This window comes from Dromiciops gliroides, chromosome 1, assembly GCF_019393635.1.
Source record: "Dromiciops gliroides isolate mDroGli1 chromosome 1, mDroGli1.pri, whole genome shotgun sequence".
In the NCBI taxonomy this organism is placed as follows: domain Eukaryota; kingdom Metazoa; phylum Chordata; class Mammalia; order Microbiotheria; family Microbiotheriidae; genus Dromiciops; species Dromiciops gliroides.
The window spans coordinates 626,880,794-626,908,704 of NC_057861.1; the positions used below are offsets into that span (position 1 = coordinate 626,880,794).

The 27,911-nt window shown below is 36.8% G+C and overlaps 1 protein-coding gene across 1 annotated transcript in view; it reads right to left on the reverse strand.

Moving 5' to 3' along the window:
- Positions 1-27,911, reverse strand: part of LOC122752958 — a 61,399-nt gene that overhangs the window by 25,385 nt on the left and 8,103 nt on the right. Inside the window, exons 3-11 of the mRNA XM_043999983.1 lie at positions 22,682-22,795; positions 21,281-21,410; positions 18,677-18,770; positions 16,599-16,749; positions 16,300-16,459; positions 14,564-14,689; positions 8,144-8,206; positions 6,181-6,303; positions 3,759-3,914 (exon numbers count right to left, since the gene is read on the reverse strand). Coding sequence (XP_043855918.1) covers positions 3,759-3,914; positions 6,181-6,303; positions 8,144-8,206; positions 14,564-14,689; positions 16,300-16,459; positions 16,599-16,749; positions 18,677-18,770; positions 21,281-21,410; positions 22,682-22,795 — 1,117 coding nt within the window. The remainder of the gene's footprint in view (positions 1-3,758; positions 3,915-6,180; positions 6,304-8,143; positions 8,207-14,563; positions 14,690-16,299; positions 16,460-16,598; positions 16,750-18,676; positions 18,771-21,280; positions 21,411-22,681; positions 22,796-27,911) is intronic.

Below are 27,911 nucleotides of genomic sequence, written 5' to 3' on the forward strand. Positions count from 1 at the left end.
TGTGTATCAAGAGCATCAGACCTAGAATTAGAGGGTTTGACTTCAAATTCTAGCTCTGCCATTTATTACTTGTGTGACCCATGGATAAGCTATTTTTTCTTTTCTGGGTTCTGTATGCTTTTTAAAGTGTGATGGTTAGGTCAAATAATCTGTAAAGTCTAGGTGATATTGCTTCTTCAAGCTTTAAAAATGATCTTTTTACTGTCTCCCAAATACATCTTGAGCTTATTAATGCTGCATTTCTGCCCTAAAACTTAGCCTAATAATGTTCTCCTCCTGCCTCTACACCAACTATCAAAATTGAACACACATCCTCTGAGGCTCAGCTCATATCCTATTCTCTGTGTTTGAACCTTTTAACCACCACCCCCAGAGGTGGCTCTTATTCTCTCTTCTTCCCTCCTTAGAACTCTTAGAACACTTATTTTCTGTATCATCATAGAATCTCCTAACTGCTGGGAACTTCAAGGGCCTATCCCTACCTCAAATATTAATTTCATAGAGTATCTTTGACAAGTGGCCAACCAGCCTCTATTTGAAGATCTTCACTGCTTCCCCTCCGCAGCCTGGAGAGTCTGTTTGCAGTAGAAGTCTATTTTCTTTAACTCATGTGTGTGATTACTCTAATTAGATTGTATGATCTCAAAATGCAAGGACTATACTTTTTTTTTTTTGTGGGGCAATGAGGGTTAAGTGATGTGCCCAGGGTCACACAGCTAGTAAGTATCAAGTGTCTGAGGCTGGATTTGAACTCAGGTCCTCCTGAATCCAGGGCTAGTGCTTTATCCATTGCGCCACCTAGCTGCCCCCAGGACCATACTTCTTGACACCCTACATAGTACTTTAAATAGTTAGTAGTCTAATATTTTAAGAACATAATCTTGTCAAAGGGATCATCCAATTATAAAGCAATGAAAAGTTCTTTTTGTTGTTGGTTTTTTTTAATGGTGTCTCTATGTGGAAGAAAGGAGGTTAAGAACTGTTGGGATGAGCTAATTCTTCTTGGAGTTGGAGAACTAGGGAAACAGACTACAGAGTTCTGAAAGAGAATGAAAAATGAGCCCATATATTGCCTTATATACTTGGTGTCCAAATAACACATAGGATATTTTATAGTAAGGACACAATCAGATTTTCTATAATGGAAGCACAGTAAATAAGGATGCTGTTAGTGAGGAAGATGGTTGCCTATAAGGTAAGTTCAACCAGAAGTCTATAAAGGATTAGCCTGGGGCCCAAATAATTCTGGACTTTGCTCCTCCAGAGACAAAAAAAGAGGCAAAGAAAATAGCTGTATCTTGCTGTAGGAGGTATAACAACAGAAAAAACTGTAACCCCTCAAGAGTTTGGGTATAGAAGAGGTTCCCTTTAGAAGCCTAAGGAATAGAAATATATTCCTGTGACTGTAGTAGGGCCTAGTCTACTTCTTTGGTAATTAAGTTTGCCGGCCCCATTTCATAGGTGCAAGACAATCCTAAATATGAGATACTGAATAAAAAGTACCTGTTTACTGTTCTTAAAGCATGTCTTTAGGGCAAGAGTCAGCAAACTATGGCCCCTGAACCAAATCCAGCCTGCTACCTGTTTTTGTATAGCCTGTGACTTAACAGTAGTTTTTACAATGCTTTAGATTCTGGGGACTAGCACCGTTAAGAGTTAAAAAATTTAAGCCATAAATAGGCTCACATTCCTCTGTCCTCCATTTTGCCATGTATGACCTCATGGCCACCTAGGCATATTTCTCAAGTACTGTCAAAGCTAAGAGCAGACTCTTATCTATGAAAATAGGTCCAAAGTCAACCATGGGAGTAACTCAAGATTTTCCTCCTCTTTCACCCCCTAAATGATTTGTATTACACATACTAGGGTCGGAGGGGGCTGAGAGAAGATAACAAATAATACCTTGCTTCCTCACTACTCTCTGCCCAAGGAATTATGGGAATCATTTTTAACACATTAGAGATGAAGGTTTTCATCTCTAAAAGGCTCAAGCCTGGCTATCTTTCTGAGGTGTATTTTCTGCTAAAAACAGGAATTAAAATTGGTGGGAGAGCCAAATGACTTCTTTTCATTAAGAAATTTATCTCATGCCTAGGCCCACACTCCAAAGAGATCAAAGAAAGAGGAAAAGTACCCACGTGCACAAAAATATTTATAGCAGTTCTTTATAGTGGTGAAGTAGAAACCAAGGAGCTGCCCATCAACGTTGGGGGGAGGGAATGGCTGAATATAGTATGTAAATGCAATGGAATATTATTTTTCTGTAAAAAATGACAAAAGGGACTGTTTCAAAGAAACCTGGAACACTTGTGTGAACTGATACAGAGGGAAGTACAAACTATAGAACAAATTACATAATAACAAACAACTTCAGAAGACTTAAATGAACTCTGAACAAAGCAATGACCAATCAAAATTCCAGAAGATAGACGATAAAACAATCTGAATTTATTATGTACTTAATGCAAGTTATATATGAGGGTCAGTTTCTTGTATGATCCTTTATTTGTTCTACTCCACATATTAAGTATCCATGGTATTTGTTTTTAGTTCAACAATTAAAAAATTTAAAAAGAGAATACCCTTATAAATCTAAAGAAAGAACACTGCTCCAGTGACTCATGTAACTGGATCATTTATATTATATAATTTCATCACATTGTAGTAGTAATACTTGGTTGTACACTTGGGAAAAATAATGCTAAATTATGATAGACTGAGAGGGTTGGGGGCTAGGGTAGGTGGGGAGTGGCAAAAGGAAGTATGTTAGGGATTCCCAATGTAAAAAATAAAAAATGGAGAAAGGGACTATATTTGAAGAACTCTTCTTGAGTGATGAAAACAAAAACTAGAGATCATTGACAGAATATGGAAACTGGCTTATTAGGCCTTTACTAAGTTTAGGGGTAGCTTCTTTACTTTAAGCAGACTACCTCTTATTTCAACACAAATTTCTGCCAGTCCAGGGGTTCCTAAATTGGGGTCCTTAGATTTTAGTGGTCCATTAATTTGGATGGGAAAAAAATTTACACCTTTATTTTCATTAACCTCCAAATGAAATTCTTTCAATTATTTAAATAATTTCCTTCAATTATTTGAAAACCTTCTGAAAAGGGGCTGCTATGCTTCACTGGACTGACAATGGGGTCTATGAGATAAAAAAAATTAAGAATACCATGGCTGTTGTAGAATTAAAAATTAATCCTGCATTCTTTCAGAATTTTAATTTCCTATTTCACAAAAATTCATACTCCTTTTCTCTGAATATTTTCTTCCCTCAAATTAGATTAATCCATATTTAGATCTAACTAATCCTAAATTTGGTTGGCTTTGTTATTAGTATTGTTACTGTACATCTTGTCAGATCCCTTGATTTCTACAGAGTACTATGCAGCAAGGGAACATTTTATAACAAGGAACAGGATGGAATTCAAACACACCCTTTTCTTGCTTTTAGAGCAATAGAATAAAATACATAAAGAAATTAATGTTTCGCTCAATGAGATTATAATCTCACCAGAAAACAAATCTGATTAAATTGTAGAATGGCTGAGGGGAGGGGAAGAGGAAAGAGAGAGAAGCAATAGTAAATGAGAGAAAAAACAATAAAATAGATTTCATTTGGTTAAAAAGCACCTTACTCTTTGATTTATATTTCTTAGATTTGCAACCTCTACTCTACATGAAACACTATTTCTTAGTGATGTAGAACTTGGAGTTAATTCCCATAGGTATAGATAGAATGGTTAGGTACTTACTGTCCCATATTCTCCATTTTTTCAGTTCTAGCCTTTATCACCGTAAGAACTTCCCAGAGGAATTCCTTCTTCCCATTCTTTTTTTGTTCACCAGTAATGTTCTGGCCTTTTAAAACCGTGGTTAGTAATCTGTGATCCCATGATACAACATTCAGGCTGAAAGTTGGTTTAAAATGGTACAAACAATGATTCTTTCCTTATTCAGAATTTAAATATTTTCACAAAGAACCAACATATGTATAGACAGATATTGATGTTGCTTATAGGTGCATGCTCACTTGGTAAGGATCACATAGTTAAGCAAATTTTTATTTTCTTAGTCTTAAATTCTATGGCCTTAAAAATAATTTTCTAAAGTATGATTTTACTGGTATTAGATTCCTGTTTTTAGTGGAGTCATTTTCTGTACTTTCCCTTTCAACTTCACCTTTTTTGAGTTGTTTATCTAATCCAAAAAGCAGGAGAAATTTAACATCTCTCCTCGAATATATACATATACACATACCAAGCAAATGCATTTTCTAGAACTGCTATTCTAGAAAATATCCGGTTCATACAGAATGACTGTGAAACAATGTTATGGATGACTGAATATTCTGACTACCAATAGTTACTATCCCATGATTTTCTGCAGTATCAGCCACCCTGTTCTTGCCATCAAAGTGTGCATGCTTTCTAAAGCTCTTTTCTTTTCCTCCTTACTGAGCTCAACCAATCCCATTGTTTTAATTATGACCACTATGCACACGACTCCCAAATTTGTCTTTAGTCCCTTATTTCTCTTGAGCTCCAGTCTTCTAGCTATACCTGCCTGTTGGAATATCTCTCTCTCTCTTTTTTTTTTTTTGTGGGGCAATGAGGGTTAAGTGACTTGTCCAGGGTCACACAGCTACCAAGTGTCAAGGGTTTGAGGCTGGATTTGAACTCAGGTCCTCCTGAATCCAGGGCCAGTGCTTTATCCACTGCTCTACCTAGCTGCCCCCAGAATCTCTATCTGAATGCTTCACCTGGATGTATCTCTAATGTAACATGTTAAAAAATGAACTCATCACCTTAAATCTACCCTCTTCTGTGAACTTCTATCTCCTGATGGGATTGTAGGCCTATGTCTGATGTTACTTCTTTCATGATGCCTACCAGGATTCCCTCCCAATGAACATGTTCTTTTATATCCCATCATTTCTACTTGGTATTATGCTTATGGGTGAGGATGTACACATTTGACAATAAGCTCCTGAGGGCAGGCTATGCCTTTTTTTGTTTTTGCATTCCCAGTACCTAACATAATATCTTGTACACAGTAGATATTTAATAAGTACTGAACTGCCAGTAGCACTCCTATCCCGATCATATAAGGATAGTTAATTTTCTTTTTTTTTTTTGGCGAGGCAGTTGGGGTTAAGTGACTTTCCCAGGGTCACACAGCTAGTAAGTGTCAAGTGTCTGAGGCCAGATTTGAATTCAGGTCCTCCTGAATTCAGGGCCAGTGCTTTATCCACTGCACCACCTAGCTGCCCCAGGATAGTTCATTTTCAAAGCAGGATAAAATAAATTTAAAGTGTGTGTGTATCAATGCAACATATATGGTAAGGTAAATAAAACTTATAAAGAAAAAAAAAAGGAGCAAGTCAGACCTTCCACAGCATAATTTTTTACCTGATTTCTCTTGTTCATCTCCTGCATTCATACACATTTTCATCTGTTCCTGTTCCCCACCTAGCTAGCTCTGCTTGATTTCCAGTTCAACTTCTTTGCCACAAGAAACCCCCAAACAAGAAATATTTGGAACCACCAGGAGGTCACAGCAGTTATCTGAGTAAGGAATAGCAGATCTGGGGAGGAACCTGGAAGATCCCAACATCCTCTAAAGATCAGAAGTTGAAGGGCATACAGGATGCCAGAGGTACAAAGTTGGATTGTCTTTGTAGAGAACACACACTGAATGAAGGATTAGACCTTGGACTACCTAATACAGTTCACTGGATAGGACTAATAGAGGTGAAGAACACAGATGTTATTTTTAGTATGTACTACATTTAACCTCTTTGTCTTAGGTAAATTCCAGTTTTATCTACTAACTCTTAGAACTTTTGTATCTATTTAAGCCCAATGCTAATGAAATATTATTAAATAATCATAACCCATATGGTAAACAGTACTTTAATATTTGCTAAGTGCTTTATAAACTCTCATACAATGTCCACAATAACTTTGTTATACAGGAGCTATTACTGTCACCATTTTATACATGAGAAAATAGGCTGAGTGATATAGTGACTTGTCCAGGGTCACAAAGATAGGACGTGCTCAAGGCAGGATTTATACTCAGATCTTCCAGATACCAGTCTCCACTGAGCCATTTCTTTTTCAACATTCCCAAATTATCAGATATAAACATTTACAATTAAAATGATACACTTACCAATTTGTAAACTTAAAACAGTAAGGGGGAAGAGGAATGGTCTGGAAAAAGCTAATGAATTTTTCATAAAGTTTTTTGGGGAAGTCACTGAGCACAAGCATCCTTTGGAGGTTTTTGGTAATCCTAGATTTAAGAAAGAAAATTATTGTATGAAGTTAGGAAAAAGTAGGGAATATGGCTACTTTTCTAAGTATATGTAAAATGTTAGTATGTAAGTATAAAAAGAAAGTTATTAGGAAAGGAGCAATGGGTAAATATTCTAAACACTTAGGGGACTCTCCATCCCTAGAGGCAATGACATGTGGCAAATGGAAATAAGCCCTCCCTCCATCAAACTAGACCACAAGGTGTTAAGGAGGGAGATTACTGCTTACTGATTAAGTGCTGCTTCAATTACTTCACTGAATTAGGGATCAAAGTACAAAGCATTTAGGAGAGATGGCTTTCTATAATATGATTGCATGGGTTGGCAGCAGCCTACTTAATAAACCTTGAATTGCTCACAAAACCACAAATTACAGAGGATTTCCTATAGTTATCATATATCATGCCTTCTATCTAGAAGTGAAAAGGCGCTAAGAAAAATTAGGTATTTCTTCACATGAACATATAATTTAATATCCATAGGTAATAAACACAAACAATATAGAGCTATCAACTATTAATAATGAGGTATCAATAATTACAAAATATTTTAAGAGTTTTAAATTATAGACAATACAGTGAAGCATAGAAAGACTTCTATGAACTAATGCTAAATGCAGCTCCTTCCTTGGTAGAGGTGGGAGGCTACAGATGTGGAACACTGCATATATGGTTAGCCTCAGTTGGCAAGTTGTTTCTTTTTTTTCAATGAGGTAATTGGGGTTAAGTGACTTGCCCAAGGTCACACAGCCAGTAAATTTTAAGTGTCTGAGGCCAGATTTGAACTCAGGTACTCCTGACTCCAGGGCCGGTGCTTTATCCACTGTGCCACCTAGCTGCCCCAAGTTGTTTCTTCTTATTGAACTGCCCCTTGTCCCCGTCTTTTTTTCACATGGGGATGCATATGGACATAAATTTCAAGCTTTAATTTTATTTGAAATGAATGGTTTTGATAAAAAAACCCCCATTTATTTCATATTCTTTTAGGTAAATTATGTAATGTACTATTTTCTCTAAAATAAGTGCCTAATTCTATTGGAAAGTAAGCATATCAGAGAAAAGAAATGGAAAGCTATTTGGTAAGATAAGATTAGGGGGGCAGTTAGGTAGTACAGTGGATAAAGAACTGGCCCTGGATTCAGGAGGACATGATTTCAAATCTGCCCTCAGACACTTGACACTAGCTGTGTGACCCTGGGCAAGTCACTTAACCCTCACTACCCCTCAAAAAAAAACAAAACAAAAAAATAAGATTAGGAAGAATTGCTTAGTTCAGGACAATAAGTGATTCAAATTGGAAGAAATAAAGTTAAAGACTGGGGTGGCTGGATATGAAAAATACATGCACATATGGGACATGGGGGAACAGTCAGCTAGCTATAAGGGGAAATTAAGGAAAAAGCTGACCAAGACCAAAATTCTGCCTCTTTTAAACTTAAAATTAACAAAGGTTTCTTATAATTGGAAAACGTTCCTATAGTCTTGTTTTTAGAATGTAATTATCAAGAATCTGCTCATGTGAGTAAATGGGTAATAATGTACTTTTATTAGCTATTAGATAAATGTCCATTTGAAATTTTGAAGTAAATATGTTTCAATAGAACAATTAAAATGAAAATTTTACTTGCCACATATCTCTAAAAGGGTGACTTTTTAAGTAATCATTTGTGATGAAGAACCCTATCTTCAAACCAAGCCCAAAGCTCAGGAAGCCCAATATTTCTGTGGTCTTAAAATTACTTCAAGCATCAATAAAACAAGGAATTGTTAGGAACAGTGAGATGGCTATGTTTTTCATTCCTACATCAGAATAACTTACCTTGACATGAGAAAAGGTACAGCCAATTTCAAAGACTCAGATGGTCCAAGATTTTGACAGGATCTAAAACAAATGTTAAAAACCATCTTGTAGGTTAATCATACTGCCTTAAAAAGCAAAATCCATAGATTAAATTAATATCATTCTAATGAAGGGATTTTACTGAATATCCAAAAGTTGGAGGGCCCAGCACAGCCTGACTTTTCTTAACTCTACCAGAAACCCCTTTCACTGAACATTTCTAGGCACTCACTTCTGCTTTATTCACAACGTAACTGTTGTGTTTGTTTGTCATCATGATTGAAGCAAGGACTAGAGATAGTCTGATATGAAATACTACCCAAAAGCACACAGATCAAGTCTAATTTCTTTTAAACATTGTTCAATAGGGTCATGATAAACTTTAATGTTTGACCAGGACTAGGATGAAGATACTAGCAACTCACATTGATACAGCACTTTCTATTTTCACAAAAATCTTTGTTAAGTAGGTCAATTATTGTCATTTTACAAATAAGGAAACTAAGGTTCATAGAGATGAGATGGTTTTTCTGGGGTAAATGCAGCGGTGGACCCAGTGTGTTGAACAATGTCTTTGACAAGGTAAATGCCCTTTTCTTCTACATCCCAATAAAATCATGTGATGCCTCTGCCTTCTCAGTGGAAATGAACTACTCTCTAGTGGCTACTAAATCTTGAACTCTTACAGTTCTGTATTTGAACCACAGGCTCTGGATAGACTAGAGAGCCAAACCTGATCCAAAGCAGCCCCAAGCCTCACTCTGACATTCAAACCATTACAATGAATATTGTAAAGGGGGACAGCCCTGTGAGAAAGGCATCACTAACCCTCAGTCTACTTGTTAATATAATTTTTGATTTTTAATTTCCTAACTCTTCAAACCTAACAAGCATTAATAATGAATTGTTTTAGATATGAGTTTGAGATGCCCACAGAACATCCAGCTTGAGAAGTCCAAGAGGCAGCTGGAGATTCATGACTTAGCTCAGAAGGTAACTGAATCCATGAGGAGTTGGTGAGATCATCAAGCTAAACAGTATAGAGTGAAATTATGGTCCAAATACTATTGTGCTGTAAGAAACGATGAGCAGGAGGAGTTCAGAGAAACCTGGAAGGACTTGCATGAACTGATGATGAGTGAGATGAGCAGAACTAGGAGAACATTGTATACAGTATCATCAACATTATGTGTTGATCAACTGTGATAGACTTGATTCTTCTCAGCAATACAATGGTCCAAGATAGTTCCAAAGGACTCATGATGGACAATGCTCTCCAAATCCAGAAAAAAACAAAACTGTGGAACATGGATGCACATTGAACCCTACTGTTTCTTTTGTTTTTGGTGCTGTTGTTTTTCTTTTTTGAGGTTTTTCCTTTTTGCTCTGATTCTTCTTTCACAGCATGACCAGGCAGAAATATGTTTAATGTGATTGTACATATATAATCTATATCAGATTACTTGCTGTCTTGGGGAGGGGGAAGGGAGGGAGAAAAATTTGAAACTAGAAATCTTATAAAAACAAATGGAAAAACTATCTGGGGGGGGGGGCAGCTAGATGGTGCAGTGGATAGAGCACTGGCCCTGGATTCAGGAGTACCTGAGTTCAAATCCGGCCTCAGACCCTTAACACTAGCTGTGTGACCCTGGGCAAGTCACTTAACCCCAACTGCCTCACTAAAAAAACAAAGCAAAACTATCTCTACATATAACTGGAAAATAATAAAATACTTTTATTAAAAAAAAAATTATGGTCCAAGAGAGACCTTTGGGGGAGAACCACAGTTAGCAGGTGTGACAAAAATGAAGATCTAGCAAAGAACACAAGGAAAGAGCAGAGTCACAGAAACCTATAGAGAGAAACCATGAAGCATGAAGACAAAGAAAAGGCCATTTGTCAAGTGAAGAGATCATTAGTAATTTTGGAGAGAGGAGTTTAAGTTGAATAACGAAGCTGGAAGCCAGAAAGCAGATGGCTTAAAAAGCTAGTGAGGGGATTGGGAGGAACTAGTGTAGATGAGTTTCTGGAGGAATTTAACCAAGGGGAGAAGATAATACAATGGTAGCTAGCAGGGACAGCCAGATCAAATGAGGGTTTTATCAAAGAAGAGGGAGACATGGGCTTTGTAGGCAGTAAGAGCCAATAGATAGGATGACACTGAAAATTAGAAAGTGGGTTATGAGAGAGGGGGCGATTTGTTGGAGAAGATGGGAGGGAGAATGGATCAAATATTCATGTTGATGGATTTGCCTTGGCAAAAAGAAAAGCTACTTCTTCATGCCTGGAGAGGTCAAGAAGAATGTGGACTGAGAAAAGACCTTCAGATTTAGTAATTAAGACATCTTTGGTGATCTTGTCGTGAGCAACTTCCAAAAACACAAATAGTAGGACTGGAAGCAAGATTCTAAGGCTGAGATCTGCCTGACAAGAAAGAGCATGTTTCCAACCCACCAATTATTTGAAGACTTGTTAACTCAGGGTAAACTAAGACTAGTCCAGGAGTAAAGTGTGGTTGAAAATGAACCCTGTGGAACTACTGCTTGCAGAACAGCCCAATTATTTCTTAGAAAACAAGCAACGACCTTCAGAAGAACTTGGCAATTGGAGGGGTTGTTATTGATCCTTCTCTAGTAAAGTGGAGGCTTCTTAAGAGTTGGAATAACATGGTGCAGTGGATAAAACACCGGCCCTGGATTCAGGAGTATCTGAGTTCAAATTCGGCCTCAGACATTTGACACTTACTAGCTGTGTGACCCTGGGCAAGTCACTTAACCCTCATTGCCCCCCGCCCCCCCAGAGTTGGAATAATGGAAGAAAAACAGCTGCTAGCTACTGCTATAAAGAAAAAAAAATTGCTTGTCATAGGCAAGACTACTAGGACTGGAATACTGAAGATTGGAAAAAATTACCCAAGAGATGGAGATAAACATGCTTCACTGTACTTAGAACTCATCTGACTTAAACCCAACTGAAAAATCTATGGGCTTTAATTAAGGCTAGACCTGGAAAAATTGATTCTGTGTCAAAAGTAGGCTTATGTGATATAAGTGTAGTTTGAAGTAAGATTTATTAAGTCATTATGTATAATTATTTTTTCCCAGTTAAATGTCATGCCAAAGTACCTATTTGCATGTTGTCTTCCCCATTATAAGTTCCTTGAGAGCAGAACTGTTTCACTTTTAATTTTTTCATCTATAGTGGCTGGTACATATTTAGCACTTAAATCCTTACTGACTAACCGAAATAAACTCAAACACAAAAGAGGAAATCTTGATAGAGAAAGAAATATCAAACAAACAAAAAAGCTTCATAGAAATGATAAACAAAACTAAAAGCTATTTCTTTGATGAGAAAGTTCCTATTAGTCACATTAAAAAGAATCTGTCATTATATGGCATTCAAAAACATACAACTAATTTATGCTAAAAAAAAAACAAACCCTTAAAAGTATAGATACAGGGGGCAGCTAGGTGGCACAGTGGATAAGGCACTAGCCTTGGACTCGGGAGGACTGAGTTCAAACCCAGCCTCAGACACTTACTAGCTGTGTGACCCAGGGCAAGTCACTTAACCCCCACTGCCCTGCAAAAAAAAAAACAAAACAAAAAAACAAAAAGTATAGATACAGAAGGATAATTTTTAACGAAAAAGGGGACATATACATAAAACCCAAAGCTAGCATTATTTCAAATGGGAAAACACTAGAAGCTTTTACACTAAGGCAAGGCTCATTTTTTAAAATAGTATATTACATTCGTATACCACAACTTATATAGCCATTCCCTAACTGATGGGCATTTCCTCAATTTCCAATTCTTTGCTACCACAAAAAGAGCTGTTATAAAAATATTTTTGTGCATGTGGCCATTTTCTCTTTTTTATGATCTCTTTGGGATACACACCTAATAGTGGTATTGCTGGGTTGAATATACTACAATAGACACAGAGATTATAACAATGTAAACAGAACAACAAAACAACTGAAACCAAACACTATAAAATTATAATGAACAAGCTGGTCCCAAAGAAGAGATAAGGGAAGACATCCCTTTCCCTGCTGTTTTGCAGAGGTGTGGGATTATGGAAAGGGAACAATGCATACAATGTAAGACTTTTAAAGTATGTTGGTTAGTTTTGCTGAACTATTTTTCCCTCTTCTATTTTTTATTTGTTATAAAAAGATGGCTCTCTAGGAAAAGATTAGGGAGTTGAACACTGGGAATGTGATGTAAAAACAAAAGCTATCAATACAAAAATGATGCATATGAAGAATAACAGAAGCATGAGATTCATGTGAATTTATGCAAAGTGAAGTAAGCAAAACCAATAAAGCAATATATGAAATGGAAAGAATAACATTAGGTGGTGCAGTGGATAAAGCACCAGCCCTGGATTCAGGAGTACCTGATTTCAAATCCGATCTCAGACATTTGACACTTACTAGCTGCTGTGTGACCCTGGGCAAGTTACTTAACCCCCATTGCCCTGCAAAAAAAAAAGAAAGGAAAAAAAAAGGAAAAAAAGAATAACATGAAAAATTCAAACTGGATAGATACTGTGTAATTATGATTAAGCTTAGCTTAGAGATATAAGAATGTACTTGTGGGTGTGAAATATTGCATATTTACTGATGAGTAAGAGCAGGTAGCTAAACACAACTAATAAAGAATTTCAAAGAACAGGAGCAAGGGATATCGGTCAGTCAACAAACATTTATGAAGGGCCTACTATGTGCCAGTCACTGTGTTAAGCACAGGGGATATAAAGAAAGGCAAAAATAACAACAGTTTCTGCTCTCAAGGAGCTCCCACTCTAATGTGGGTGACAACATGCAAACAAATAAGCACAAATAAAGATATAGAGGATAAATTGAAGATAATCAAAAGAGGGAGGGAGTCAGTAAAAATGCCTGGAGTCAGAAGATGAAGTATCTTGTTCAAGGAAGAGCAAGGAGGCCAGTGCCACTGAATTATAGAGAGGGTGTATAAGTGTGTGCATGCACTTGTGTTGGCGATGGTAGTGGTCAAATGTAGAGATAATTTAGCAACCTGGATGTCATCAATCTCTGAATGGAAAAAAGGGGTTGAGGAAATAGTGGGGAGTCTAGAAGTAGAGGCATCAGATATACACAGATTTTTCAAGTTTAGCAGTAAAAGGAAGAACAAGAAGGTGGGGACAATAGTTAGGAGGGGAAGAAGAAAGGGTCAAAGCTTTCTTAGGATTGTAGAGAGCTAAGTATATATGTTGTCTTTCCCTCTGAAGAGGACCATGGCATCAAGGTGATGTCAGGACTTGCAGTGAATTGGATTTAAGTGAGGGAGGGTTGTGCAAAGTCACCAACCTCACTCTCTTCTCTAGAGCCATCTGGGTCCAGTGGCAAGATATAGATCTGGATGACTGAAGATGGCCCTGGATGTTTTAAGACAATTGGGGTTAAGTGACTTGCCCAGGGTCACACATCTAGTGTCTGAGGTGTGATTTGAATGTTGGTCCTCCTGATTCCAGGGCTTTATCCACTGGGCCACCAAGCTGTCACAAAGTATGTATGTAGACATAAATGGAAATGTGGCAAGAAAAATTATATGTGGTCGCCCTATTTCTGTCCCAAGTGTAGAGAAAATTAGCTGGGGTTTCTAATATAGTTGTTACTTATAAATTAGAAGCTTTAGCACCAGCTTTGGGGCATTAAGCATTTATTAAAATATATTAAATATTAGTAAAGAGAGCGCACATCTCTGAAAGTTCAGAAGGCCTATGTAGCCTAGAGGAGAGAACAGAACTCAGCTGGGCCTTCTAGCCTAGAGGAAAAATAGAGCTCAGTCTGGCCTGCTTCTTCCTCCAAGTCCTCTGCCACCAAGAGCACCTTAGAGAGAGTAACTCCCTGTGGAAACTTCCTCTGGGTCTGAAGGAGAGGTGGTCCTTACACACTGCTTCAAGCTAATTGGCTAGCATCACCCAAATCCATTGGTTCACTGGACTTGAGGGCTGGTCATGAGCAGAACATACCGAGGTCAGAGTTCAGAGAACCCCCCCCCAACCCCCATCCCAGGTCCAGGCTCTCAGGTAGGTGTGATTTCAATCAAGTCAACTTCAAGTGAGTCAATCAGCAAAGTAAATCCAATCAACCCCTTGAACGGCCCCCCTCTGGGCATCCCAAAATCCATTATTTTCTCACAGAAAGAAGTCAAAGGAGAGGGTGAGATTGAAAATGCAAAAATAAAATGACTCATGGAAGAAGGTCCTGGAAAGAAGGAATATAATGTGAGAAATAATTATTAATAAAAAGGCTGTCAAGTAGCAGTTTGAGGTTAGGTTGCCTAAGTTTGTAGAGGGTGACAGTCACCCATACTCTATTCCAGTGAAGGGATCCCAACATGCAAAAAATGAGATACATACTGAGTAGGGTCCTTGTGAAGTGCTATTTCCCTGGCTACTCCCAACAACATCACAGCAGCAGTTTTAGGCTTCTCTTTTTCTGCTTTATTTATAAATGAAGATACTAAATTGAAAACATCTGAATACCTAAGAAAAAAAAGAATATGCTTACATGATTGCATTTTAATATTTATATTATATTTATATGTAAATCATGGTCTTTATGAGATGATAGGAGGACAACAGAATCTATCCTCAGGATCCTTAGCCCTAGCTATTAAAATAGGGTCTAATTAAACCTGAAGATTGGGCAGAGTAACAGATGCTGGATCAGCTGGTTCACTTGTGTGTAAATCTATAATACATTTGACTAGGTATATAAAGTTAACTCAGTTGTCAAGAAGTAAAAATTTCATGTTGTATTAGGCTTTTAAAAATTCAAGTCAACATCTTCCACTTCTCTTGAAAACCAGCTGGTAGGCAGTTACAGGAGACAGAGAAGTGGTGTAGTCTTCAAAAATTTATTGTGATGAATAATCAAGTTCTTGTCCTCTCTGGTAGCTCATGTTTTAGGAGGTATCCTACATTAAAAATGTATTTCAACCCAGAGTTTATAAAGGCATATGAAATAGCATGTTGGCTGGACTAGAAGACAGAAGATCCAAGTCCCATTCCAAGTACTGCTACTTAGATCAACCTCTTAGCTTCTGAGCATCAATGCTCTCATCTAAAATGGGATTAACAATAGTTCTACCTAACTTGTAAGGTTTTGAGGATTAAAGAGACAATGCTTCTAAAATGACAGAGAATATTATTGTTAGTAAAATTGGACAATGAATTTAAAAGGCATTTTCTTTCTCCTACAAAACTGAAAGTTAGGAGATTGGGTAGTTAATCAACAGGGATCAAAATAGGAAAGAGGCCTTTACTAAAATTATCTCACTTTAAGAAGGCCAGCACTTAATTTTCCTGTATGAGACATTGTCTGTCTTAACTGGTAAAAACTAGAATGCTTTTCCTCTCATTATCCATCAAAAAAAGGACTGGATACTTAATTGCTGGGTATCAAATCATATCTAGAACCTCTCCTGGGAGCCAACTGCTGAAAGAGAAAGTGAGGTGGTCTACATATCCTCCTGACTAGACTTTTACCATAAAAGTAGCTAATTAACTTTAAATTTAAACAATTTTGAAAAGCTGACAGCAAAAATTCTTAGAGAAAGCAATTTAATAAGGCATTAACCAGATTGTATTTACAGTTGTACTAGGTTAATAAAGGGCTTTGTTGGATTGTGAACAAAATTAATAAGAAAGCTGTTTTGACTTCCCATAATATAATCTAAAAAAAAACCTTATGTTCTCAACAAAGTAACTGCTATTATAATGATTATATTATGATACTCTATTTTCTTATTTATCTTCCAGATGGGCATTAGTAACCCTAGACAACTGTGAAAATATCATAGAAAAAGAGACTGGAAGTCATTTTATCAGTGGTAATATGTAGATACCAATATCATTACATTTTCTTAAACGTTTCTAGAATTCTACAATACTGCCAAGGAAAAATCCAATAGGAATATATAATATGCTTAGGATACAAAGTTATCATTTAAGACTACCAGAGGAAAGAAAAAAAGTTTTCATAACATAATCTCTACTTTGGGTACCAATACAAGGTAAGTATACATTGCTAACAAGAGACATATTTGGTCCTCACGTTTTACTACAATGCTATCACTTAATAATTTACCCACCTATATATAACCTCATTTTGAAGCCGGCTGCAGACACTGCATTGGCCAGGTGCCTGTTTTGAGGGACACATACAGTCCTGAAGACTCAGAACAATCTCTCCAGAAAGAAAGTTGTTATACTGGATAGAAAGTTCTCGAAGAAATTTAAACAAAAGCTCTCCTAAAATAAAGGGATAGAGGAGAAACAAATCTTTTATTCAGGAGAAGAGTAAAAAAGTCACAGAAAATTATTTTAAGTGAGATAACAAAGAAACAAACTGTAATGGCTTTACAGCCACATAAAAATATCAATTACTTACCCCCACGACGGAGATCTGTGTCTATCTCTGTGGGTTCCAGGTTAAAAATTACGAGAACACCAGTCAAAGTAAAATTTCGCTGATCCTTCCAAAATTTACTTTTATTGTGGGCATTGCAATGACAAGAGGAAGAAGTCGTCCAATACTGACACTGTTTTTTAAAGAAACAAAATCTTTGATTTTCGGGAACAAGGAATTTCTTGATAGGTGACTGTTTCTTATAAGGTAAGGTATACCTTAGTTCTCAAAGCCAATAATGTGCTTTTTGTGTGTGTGTATAACAATGATACTATCGACCTGTCATTAATAGGGCAAGTATACTGAACAGTTTTTCCAGTATAATAATGGGAGTACACTGATCCATTTATACTCTTTTGCCAGGAATAGATGAGTGTCCTAGAACTACCAGAACTCAGGAGTTGGTGTGGTGGTGGCAATCCTGACACAGGGATCTAGCCAACTGCCCCCATTTGCTAGGCAGTCATTTCCAATGATATTAACTGACAGAAGATGGCTTCAGAGGAAGAACATTTTTCAAATGTGCTGAAGCATTGTATAGTTTGGAAAGCTTAGCTCTTTAAGACAGCCAAAAAATCATAGCTTTTTCCTACATATCTGGGACAACTTTCTTACAAGCCATCTTAACTGAAGTTTGTATGTAAATATTTTATAGTTTCTTTGAACACTGCTACTGTAAAGTATGTTGACAGATTTTGTCTTTACCTTCATTAAATAAGGCAGAAGCTGCATCTCATTCTAAGGTTAATCATGTTTCAGATTCCATGTTACTTTGGCCCAAGGAATTTCCCAAGATTGTTAGAAAATATCTACATTTTTACTCTATTTTCTTTCATTATGCTGCACTTTTAAAAAAAGTTACTGTTTAAAGGCCATCGCTGAAATCAAATTCAATTCATCAAATTGAATGATCAAAACAAATTCATTAAGGCAGCAGGGAGGAAAGGATGTCACAATGAGAGAGGCATTAACTGGCTCACAGAAGGGTCTAACTTATAATCTTGGCCTCGTTAAGCAAGATGATTGATTAAACCAATTAAGATACACTTCTAAAGATAAAAGATATACAATTATCCCTTCCACATCACAATGGATAGGTGCATAGTGCCCTCATGATCTGGAAAATCTGCATATAATTTCTTGGTCCTCCCTTCATACCAGAGAAGAAGTCTGATTTTTTTCTTTTTCTTTTATGGGGTGTTTATAGTACCTTGTAAAATTTGGGCTGATATTACATACTACTATATTTTATGCATTTCTGAGTTTCTAAACTTTTTTCTGTGTCATCTGCTGGCCTTCATGTGTTGTCTGTGGCTTCCACAAACTCCCCCCAAATTTCCATTTAATTTCTTATGCCAATCCATGATATATTGAAACTACAATGGGGAAAGTCGCAATGTAGAAAGGATAACTATACACAATGTACATTACTCAATTTAAAAAAATCTATATCCTCATTTAGTAATTTATGCATTTTCTATGCATTAATCACATGTTCATGAAACCACATAAAATATAGAAAAATAAGTATGGGGAAACAAATTTAAAAAATAGATTTATGTAATATTTCTATAGATATAGGAATATTTTGTATTTACAGATTACACTCCAACTTGTAAGTGTCTGATGGACTTAAAAACACAAAGCAAGTTTAGCAGTAATTTGAGGAAAGGGAAAGTGAATCATGCTATCAGCAAAGTTACTTCTAAATCTCCTTCATAAATAATTTAATGCTAATTCTGAGCTAATATTTTTCATAGAGAAATGACTACAAATTTCAGAAATTTTATATACATTTGGACAAATTGCTAAATCATGAAAAATGTGCAAATGATTATATAATTGTTTAAATCATATTATAAGGAAAATGTCAGCCTATATTTTGATTTATGTAGGTAGATAACCTTATAGAGGACTTATATAAAGGCTTTTATTAAATATATCAGCAGATTTTCCCAATATAACTAGTATAAAAGTCTAGTCACATGTAATGGTTCTAAAATCCATAAAATTATGTATTTTTTAGCACCTCAATCCTGATTTAACTTAATCTCACTTACCTCTGATGCCAGTTTATCACAAACATAGCAGTAGCACTGACCACATATATTTGAATTTTGCTTAACAGGAATACATGTCTCACTCTCTGTTCGTCTGAAATCAACACAAAATCAAAGTTAGTGATAAAAGTTATAAAAGAAATATTGGTATTGAATATAAGTTATACTCTCCTACTCACCGCAAATTTGGCATGTATAAAACCTATCCATGGTCTATAATTATGCTTATTAAGAGAATGATAGTGGAAACAAAGAGAATAGCAATGATAAAACATCGACATCTTCACTTGAACTGAAATGTAAAAATGTTCTTTTCAACAGTTATATGTAGCTCTTCCCCCAGTGGATAATTACATATTTTTTCCTTTCAAAAGAATTAAGTAATGAAATAGTAATGGAACACCTAGTTGCCCTTTAATAAATCCAGGTAAACTGCAATCTTGGGTCTTGAAAGAACTGGCAGATGTGACTTCTAAGCCACCATCAATGATTTGTCAAAGATCATATATAAAAGGCAAGGTTCTGCAGGACTGGAGAATAGCAACTGTTCCATTTTCAAAAGATAGCAAGGAATATATGTATGTGAAAATTACAGTTGAGTGAGTTTGATTTGGATTCCCTGCAAAATTATGGAATATGTCATTAAAGAGATTATTAATTTACACCTGGAAACGGAAGCAATGATCACAAAGAGTCAGGGCATTCTCAAGTAAGAATAGGTCACATAGATTGACCATATTTCTTTTTTAAGAGGATTACTAAGATGGGAGGTCAGTAAAATACTGTAAACAGTTTACCTCAATTTTAGCAAAACATCTGATAAAACAGCTTATTTTTAAGATGTGGGTGAGGATAATTAGGTGGATGTGAAAGTAGTTGGAAGGTTGGACTCAAAAGAGTAGGCATTATTTTCTGATGGAGTGCCTTAGGAGGTCTGTGCTTGATCCCCTGCCTGTCAACATTAACATTTTCACCAGTAACTTGGATCAAAGAACAGATAATGGTCTACAAAAAATCTTGACAGGCTAGCACATTAGGTTGAATCTCATAAGATAAAACTGAATAGGGATAAACATCAAGCCTTATGTCTAGGTTTTAAAAAAACTTCACACGTACAAGGGATAGACAGCAGTTTGGAAAAGATTTGGGGGTTTTAGTGGGCTACGAGCTCAAAATGAGCCAAGAGTATGATATGACCAATTAAAATGATAACATGAACTTTTATTTCATTGAGAGGCAGAGCTTCCAGGAGTAAGGAGGGATATTCTCAGAGCTTAATATAGTATCTGGGACAGAGCTGACATGTTCTGCACTCTTATGTCCAGACCTCCTCTGGAATACTGTATTCAATCCTGGACAATATAACTTATGAAACACGCCAAGAGGCTGAAGAACAATTGGGGGCAGCCAACTAGAATGGTAATGGCCCGAGTCCATGCCGTATGAGGGTTGTTTGTAGTCTGGAGCAGGGCTTCTTAAAATTTTTTCCACTCATGACCCCTTTTCACCCAAGTAATTTTTACATGACCCCGGGTACATAGGTATATAAAATAGGCATACATAACCTTTTACTGTTGTCAAATTTTTCACGATCCCCACATTCAGTTATGTGACCCCATGTGGGGTTGCAACCCAGTTTGAGAAACTTTGGTCTAGAGTGGAGAAGACTGGGAGGGAAAAAAAGGGGCCATATGGTAGCCATTTTCAAACATTTTAAAGGCTGTTCTGTGACAGAAGGATTAGACTTGTTATACTCAACCCCAGTGGCTAGAACAAGAACAATGGATAGAAGTTGCAAAGAAGCAAATTTAGGCTTGATGTCAGGAAAAACTTCCTAGCAATTTGAGACTCAGGGGCCAAAGCAATAATAAGCTTCCTATGATTGTGGGTCTTCCAGCAAAGATTAGATCACTTGTCTGGTATGTTGCAGAAGGCTACTGAGGTTTCCTCCAGCTCAAAAACTTGAGATTTCGTTTTAGGGTTTGGCTTTTAAAAAAAGTTTGAGTTCATGCAGACAAATCCCATCATGACAATTTCTATATAACAAAAAGATTCCCAGGACAAAGCTGATGGCTTCTCATTTCTAGCTATATTTGATATAACAAATGAATTTGGATAGATCCTTGGAGCTAAATGTAATAGGATAAATTCCATTAGTAGAAGCTTCACTTTTTTTATTTAGAAAGTTAAATACTTACTAGTAAAAAAAAAATCGACATGAAAAGATCACAAAATAGGCAGCTTCAAGTTGAACACGCTGAAATTATCCTTCTCCATAAGTTAAATTGTTTTGATCTATATCCCCAAAGTAAAGTTTATCCAGAAGTGAAAGGAAAGGACAACTCAATTAGATTTTACTGTTTGCCATGATTTGAATGGTCCAGTTGAAATAAACTCCAAAACTAAGTTTTAGTCATTTTTGTGGGACATTTTCATATTGAAGTGGTTCACTAATACATGTATAAGCAAATATAAATAGACCTTACGATACTTTAAAGGATGCTTCAGTTAACTTGAAGACAAGGTTTTCATAAAGTTGGTCAGAATACAAGTGTTTTTCCTTAAGAAAACGGTTCTCTATTGTTGCCATGGTAAAAAACATACTCAAAAGGGTGCGTCATACAGTCATGTCTTGCATGTGGCATCACCATCCCTTTTTTACAGAAGGTAACTACTAGTCCAGATTCCTCATCCACAATTTCTTCAGATTTCTTCTCTTCCAAATCAAGGTTTTCTGAAAAAGGTGGGGGAGGGAGAAGAGAAAGAAAGCACGTATGTTATTTTTTTTAATTAGAAGGACAAAATCCCATTTTTCTTTAGATTGATAAAATTTAAAAAGTCCACTAATCTGGGTTTATCTGGAAAAAAACATTCCAAAATATGGGGTGACGAAAAATATCCTAATTCCAAACCTGTAAAACTAAATAAACAACAGAAACTGAGCTCTACTCTCAGAATCTGTAATATTTACCATCACTTTAATAATTTATTCCTTCCTGTACGTTAAATAGTTGCTTTGGTTATGGCCTTATGGTTTACAGAAGTATAGCATTTATATAGTAGTTTAAGGTTTGCAAAGTGTTTTGCATATGTTAGGCTCCTAATTATCTTCAGCTGTATTCTTCCTCTATTTTTCTGTACCAATTAATATTTTTTCACTCCTTCTGTAATTCAGTTCCTATAGGAAATGAACGACCATGATTTTTTTACTGCTCCATTTCATGCTCCTTTGCTTATTAAGGAGCCTAGTGTAAAACCTAGAAAAGACTTTAGAGAGATGAACTAGTAGCCGTGGAAACCAATATACAAAACTTATTAAATCTGAATTTGTTGGCCTGCTGCTAATAAAGGGATTTTTCTGTTTTATGTTTGTGTATGCCCAACTAGCCTGTATATGGCCTGAATTTAGTTGATAGCATCACAAAGGTTTAGCACTGGTATTACAACTAATTATTTTTCCTTCCTATTTCACACCAAACCATACTCAGTAAAAGAGATGCTTTGTTATTGCTATTGTTGATTGAGGACGTTGTAAGTTACTTAAATCACAGGAAGACCGATAAGTAATTCCATGTTTTATGAAGTCTGATGGTATATTCAACCACAGATCTTCCTAACTGGTCTCCCTATGTTGATTATAAGTTTACATGGAGGATCATAATTCAAGCTGGAAAAGACCCCAGAGCTCATCTGTCCAACTCCCTCATTTTACAGATGAAGAGACTGAGGCCCAGATTTTAAAAATGATTTATCCAAGGTCACACAGGGTATAAATAGCAGAGCTGGGATTTGAACCCAGTTCTTCTGATTCCAGAGCCAGTGTTCTTTCCCCTTCATCATGCTACTTCTCAGTTTAAAATAAATTGATATGGGGGAAAGGGGTTAGAAGGAAAGAAAAAACAGGAAAAAGGCTGGTTTGGGGCTGTATGTTACTAGTACATATTTAAATTTGGGGGAAAAAACCAACAACAAAAACACCAAACCTTAAAAAAAAAAAGTACATACCAGAAGGTTCAATCACCACAATGGTATTCCCTAAGGTAGTTTCAGTGTCTGTTTCATCATCACTAATCAAAATCACACTTTCTTCACTGGTTTCTTTTTCAGGTCCCATGGTATCTAATTCCAGAATAAGCACATCTCATTAGGTTTGGATGAAAAGGAAGAATAAGAGACTCAAAAGAAAAACTCTCCCAACACAGAAGGCGTTAGTGTCTCAAATACTACTCATATTGTCTCCTGTACACATCATATGCTTTCTTACCTCTCTGCCTTTCGCTCATACCATGCACAACATCTGGAATTACTTCTTCCATTTCTATACGCTCAAACGCCACCTCTGCCAGAAAACCTGCTCTGACCCCTTCCCACCCAAATACCCTTTCCTTCCTGGGATCTCATCTAGCACTGTGTTCATACCTTCCCTCTATACATGTCCCATTCTGTTTTTCTTATCTATTTGTGTATGTCACTCACATACACTTCCTCCCCCATGTCCTCTGTCTGCTCTTCTCCCTTCTAGATTGTAAGCTTGAAAGGTTCAGAGACTATGTTTTACTGATCTTTGAATCTTCTACCACCATCTAGCACAGTATCTATAAGAGAGAATGAAACACATTTTTTAAATTGAAAGGCAAAAAGTACTTCTGATAAAGGACTCATCTCTAAAATATATAGGGAACTAAATCAAATTTATAAGAACCCATGTCATTCCCCAATTGAGAAATGGTCAAAGGATATGAACAGGCAGTTTTCTGATGAAGAAACGAAAGCTATCTATTCCCATATGAAAAAATGCTCTAAATCTCTAATGATTAGAGAGATGCAAATAAAAACAACTCTGAGGTACCACCTGACACCTATCAGATTGGCTAAAATGACAAAAAAGGAAAATAATAAATGTTGGAGAAGCTGTGGGAAAATTGGAACACTAATCCATTGTTGGTGGAGCTGTGAACTGATCCAACCATTCTGGAGAGCAATTTGGAATTATGCCCAAAGGGCGATAAAGCTGTGCATGCCCTTTGACCCAGCAATACCACTTTTGGGTCTTTTTCCCAAAGAGATCATGGAAGGGGGAAAGGGACCCACATGTACAAAAATATTTATAGCTGCTCTTTATGTGGCGGCAAAGAATTGGAAGTTGAGGGGGTGCCCATCAATTGGGGAATGGCTGGACAAGTTGTGGTATATGAATACAATGGAATACTATTGTGCTATAAGAAACGATGAGCAGGAGGAGTTCAGAGAAACCTGGAGGGTCTTGCATGGGCTGATGATGAGTGAGATGAGCAGAACTAGAAGAACATTGTACACAGTAACATCAACATTGAGTGTTGATCTACTGTGATGGACTATATTCTTCTCACCAATGCAATGGCACAGAAGAGTTCCAGGGAACTCGTGATGGAAGAGGATCTCCAAATCCAGGGGAAAAAAAAAAAGAACTGCGGAGTATAGATGCTAAATGAACCATACTATTTCTTTTGTTTTTGATGCTGTTGTTTTTTTTCTATTTTGAGGTTTTCCATCATTGCTCTGATTTTTTTTTCTCTTATAACATGACTAATGCAGAAATAGGATTAATGTTATTATGTGTGTGTATATATATAAAACCTATATCAGATTACCTGCTGTCTAGGGGAGGGGGGAGGGAGGGAGAAAAATCTGAAATTGTAAAGCTTGTATAAACAAAGGTTGAGAACTATCTTTACATGTAACGGAAAAAAAATAAAATACTTTATTAATTTAAAAAAATAAAAAAATTGAAAGGGAAAAAATTAGTCATTAATGCCAATGGAAAGGTTTTTGGAGAACCATAAAATATATTTAGAAAACAAAGGATCTTTTAAATATTACTTGTTCAGAACCACTTCTTTTCTGTGAAAATCTTCATAAGAAGTTTTTACTATTCTAGAGAAAAGGTGAACAAATAATTCCAAGTTTTCATTTTCACCTTTTGAGACTCGGTCCTCAAAGACAGCTTCAATCTCCATTCAGAAAATCACTTCCTATTGGCCAAGAACCCTAAGGTGAACAGGAAGGAAACAGATGACAACCTATACCCACCTCCAAAAGAAAACAGGCTCTATGAGTGTGTTTTTCTCTTAAGAATTACCTAAGGAAGCTATATGTAATATTTATTTATTGATAGACACTTATTAAGTGTTTACTGTGTACAATATAGTGTGTCAGGCATTCAGAGATAATTCTTGGTTGTTGCCACAAGTACATTGTGCTAAATTCAAAATGGGGGAGGACATAGCTTTATAACAAAAATTAGAATATGCATATATAGAAAGACTACATAATATTATGAGCTCTGATTAGGGAGGCAAGTCCCTACTGGTGATGAGTAGGATATTAAGAGATAAAGATAAAGGATTAGAAGAGAAAAAAAAGAGTAGGTATTTTAGTACTTTGAAGAATATGAACAAAGGTATCCAAGTGGGAAACTGTTCAGAGAGGGACCAGTTCAGTTTGGTTAAGTGTAAAGAAATAAACACTGAGTATAGTTTCCAATTGGTGAAGCACGTAGACTAGCCCTTGAGAGAAGGGAAGGCTGTCAATCATTCAAAAAAAAATCTGGGGGTGAGGGGGAAGGATGGAGATGGCTGGGGGAAGAATGAGTCTAGTTCAAGCACAGGGGACAGTATAAGTAAAGTCAAAGAAATCAATGGGAATGAACAAGAAAATGGAGGAGGGGGGAGAAAGGGAGAATAAAAGAATGACCAAGTTTGGTTGGAACTTGAAAAAAATTAAGAGAAGCTGAGGTTAGAAAAGTAGATTAAGTGCTAGAATCAGATTTTACTTGATTTGGCAGGCAATGGGGCAGTACTGAAAATTTTATATAGAGGAATGACTTATAAAAATGACTCATATTAAAGTCTATTTAAAAAACAATTAGAGCCTATTAGGGTTGTTGCAGTGTTCATAGAAAAAAGATGTAAAGGATAATATAAAGACAGAATTGACAGGATTTGGCAGTTGTTTGATGTGAAAGGTGGTAGAAGGAAGAGTCAAAGATGATTTTGAGCTTTCAAGCCCAGGGTGACTAGAAGGCAAAGTGTCATCAACACAACAGAGAAGTCAGGAGGATGATTAGATGTGACAGAGGAGTGGAAGACGTGAGATTCTGTTTTGGACATACTGAGTCTGAGTAGCAGTTAAACATCCAGATAGAGATGCAGGTATTTAACAAATACAGGACTGGCTCTCTGGAGAAGGGCTGGGTAGTGATACAGATTCGGGAGTCATTCGTATACAAGCAAAATGTACTCTTCTCACTTTCCTCATTGGTGTTGATGGTCTTTCTCAGTTTCTTCTGCTGGTCAATTCATGACCCTCAAGACAACAAGCATAAAGCACCTATCATATGCCAGCCACTGTGTTAAGTACAGGGGATCCAAAGAAAGGCAAGACAAAAAAATTCCTGCTCTCAAGAAGCTCACCCCGCCCCCCATCTCTCTCTCTCTCTCACACACACACACACACACACACACACACACACACACACACAGACATAATCATAGAGGGAAGGCAGCAGAATTAAAGGGAATTGGGAAAGGCTTCTTAAAAGTGAGATTTTAGTTGTGACCTGAAAGAAGTAAGGAGACATAGATGAGGAGGGAGTGAATCCCAAGCATTGGGAAGTCAGTGAAAATGAAAGCAGGAGATGGAGTGTTGTTGCCAGTATCCCTTGATCTCAGAGTATGTGAAAGGCAGTAGGATATGATTGTTGTTTGTCCTTCCTTCCTGAAGAGGACCTTTATAGATGTCATGACTTGCAATGCATTGAATTTAAGTGAGGAATGGCTGTGCATAGTCACCTAGCCTTACTCTTTCCTCTTTCTTATTTATTCCCTTACCTCCAGGCGCTCTGCCCAAAAGAATACTAATTTGTCTGCAGAAATTTCACAAGATTTCTTGGGGTTTACCAGCAAGATATTTTTTAAAACCACTCCTTAAACCTAAATAACTTTTGTCCTCATGGATTGGCCAACAAAAGGTCTCAGCTCAGGCCTCATTATGTCATTGTTTGCTCACTAGATGGCTCAGGTGGCCCCCAAAAGCCATTGTTTCTCTTTGGGTCAGAAATCCTGGTCTTTCCCTCTCCCCTTTATTCATTTTTGACTAGGTAAAAGAAAGAGGCCTTTCTTTGCCTCCTTTCTTTTACCTATTATTAATTACTGAATGTGCGCGGTCTCAGGCAAACTGAGACCAATGAAAAGCATTAGCATATAAGGCCAAAGTCTCTCACTGCATCCTCAACCATCTCCAGTAATCCCGACACTACATCTTGCCACTGGACCCAGATGGTTCTGGAGGAGAGGAGAAAGATATAAAAATACTGGTAAGGTAGGAAGGGACCAGATAATGAATGGCTTTAAAAGTAAAACAGGATTTTAAATCCCTTCCTTTGACCATAGGTATTCAACCTGAGGCTCTGTGCCCTAGGTCTTCCTTTTTTCCTGGTTACCTTATCAGTTCCTGTGGGTTCAATGATCATCTCTATAATACAGGCAGCTAGTCTCAAGGTTCAAGTCCCAGGCCTAACACTTACTAGTTAAATCCCTTAAGATATTTATTTAGTTCCTCTAAGCCTCAATTTCTTCACCTGTACAATGAGGCTAATCATATTTGTGCTACCCACCAAAACAGGTTTATTGTGAGGAAAGTTCTTTGTAAACTTCAAAGGGCTCTGTAAACTTTAAAAAATAAAAAATACCCCCCCCCCAGTTTTGAGTTCCAAATTCTATCCCTCCCTTCTGTAGTAGGGGTAGATTTAATTAATCAAATTGATCGTTAGGTGTCCCAAAGAATTACAAGACTTAGTGACTAGGTTTCCCAAGTTTTATTAAAACACTGTGGTGAACACAGGGAGAGAGCATCCAAAGGTGTCTCAAAAAAGGGGAAGAAGAATAGTTATATTTATATGAGGTTATCTCTTCATTATCTTAACCTCCTTAAGGAGGTACATGGAAGGTCTTATCCTAATTTGGACTTCCTGGAGTATCTTTTTCCTTGGAGGTGTGTTGTTGAACCTAAGCACACATTTGGCCTTTTCTGTGTATGTTCCTAAAGACCTGCTTAAACTTGTCAGACCCAGAGGGTCTCTGTGTTCATGATATCTCTTTACTTAAGATCTGGTTTCTAGGTGTCCTGTCATCTAGGAATATTAATGGCTATTAATGATCAATGGTCCCTAGTTATAGTCGCTGTTGATAGTGAGGGT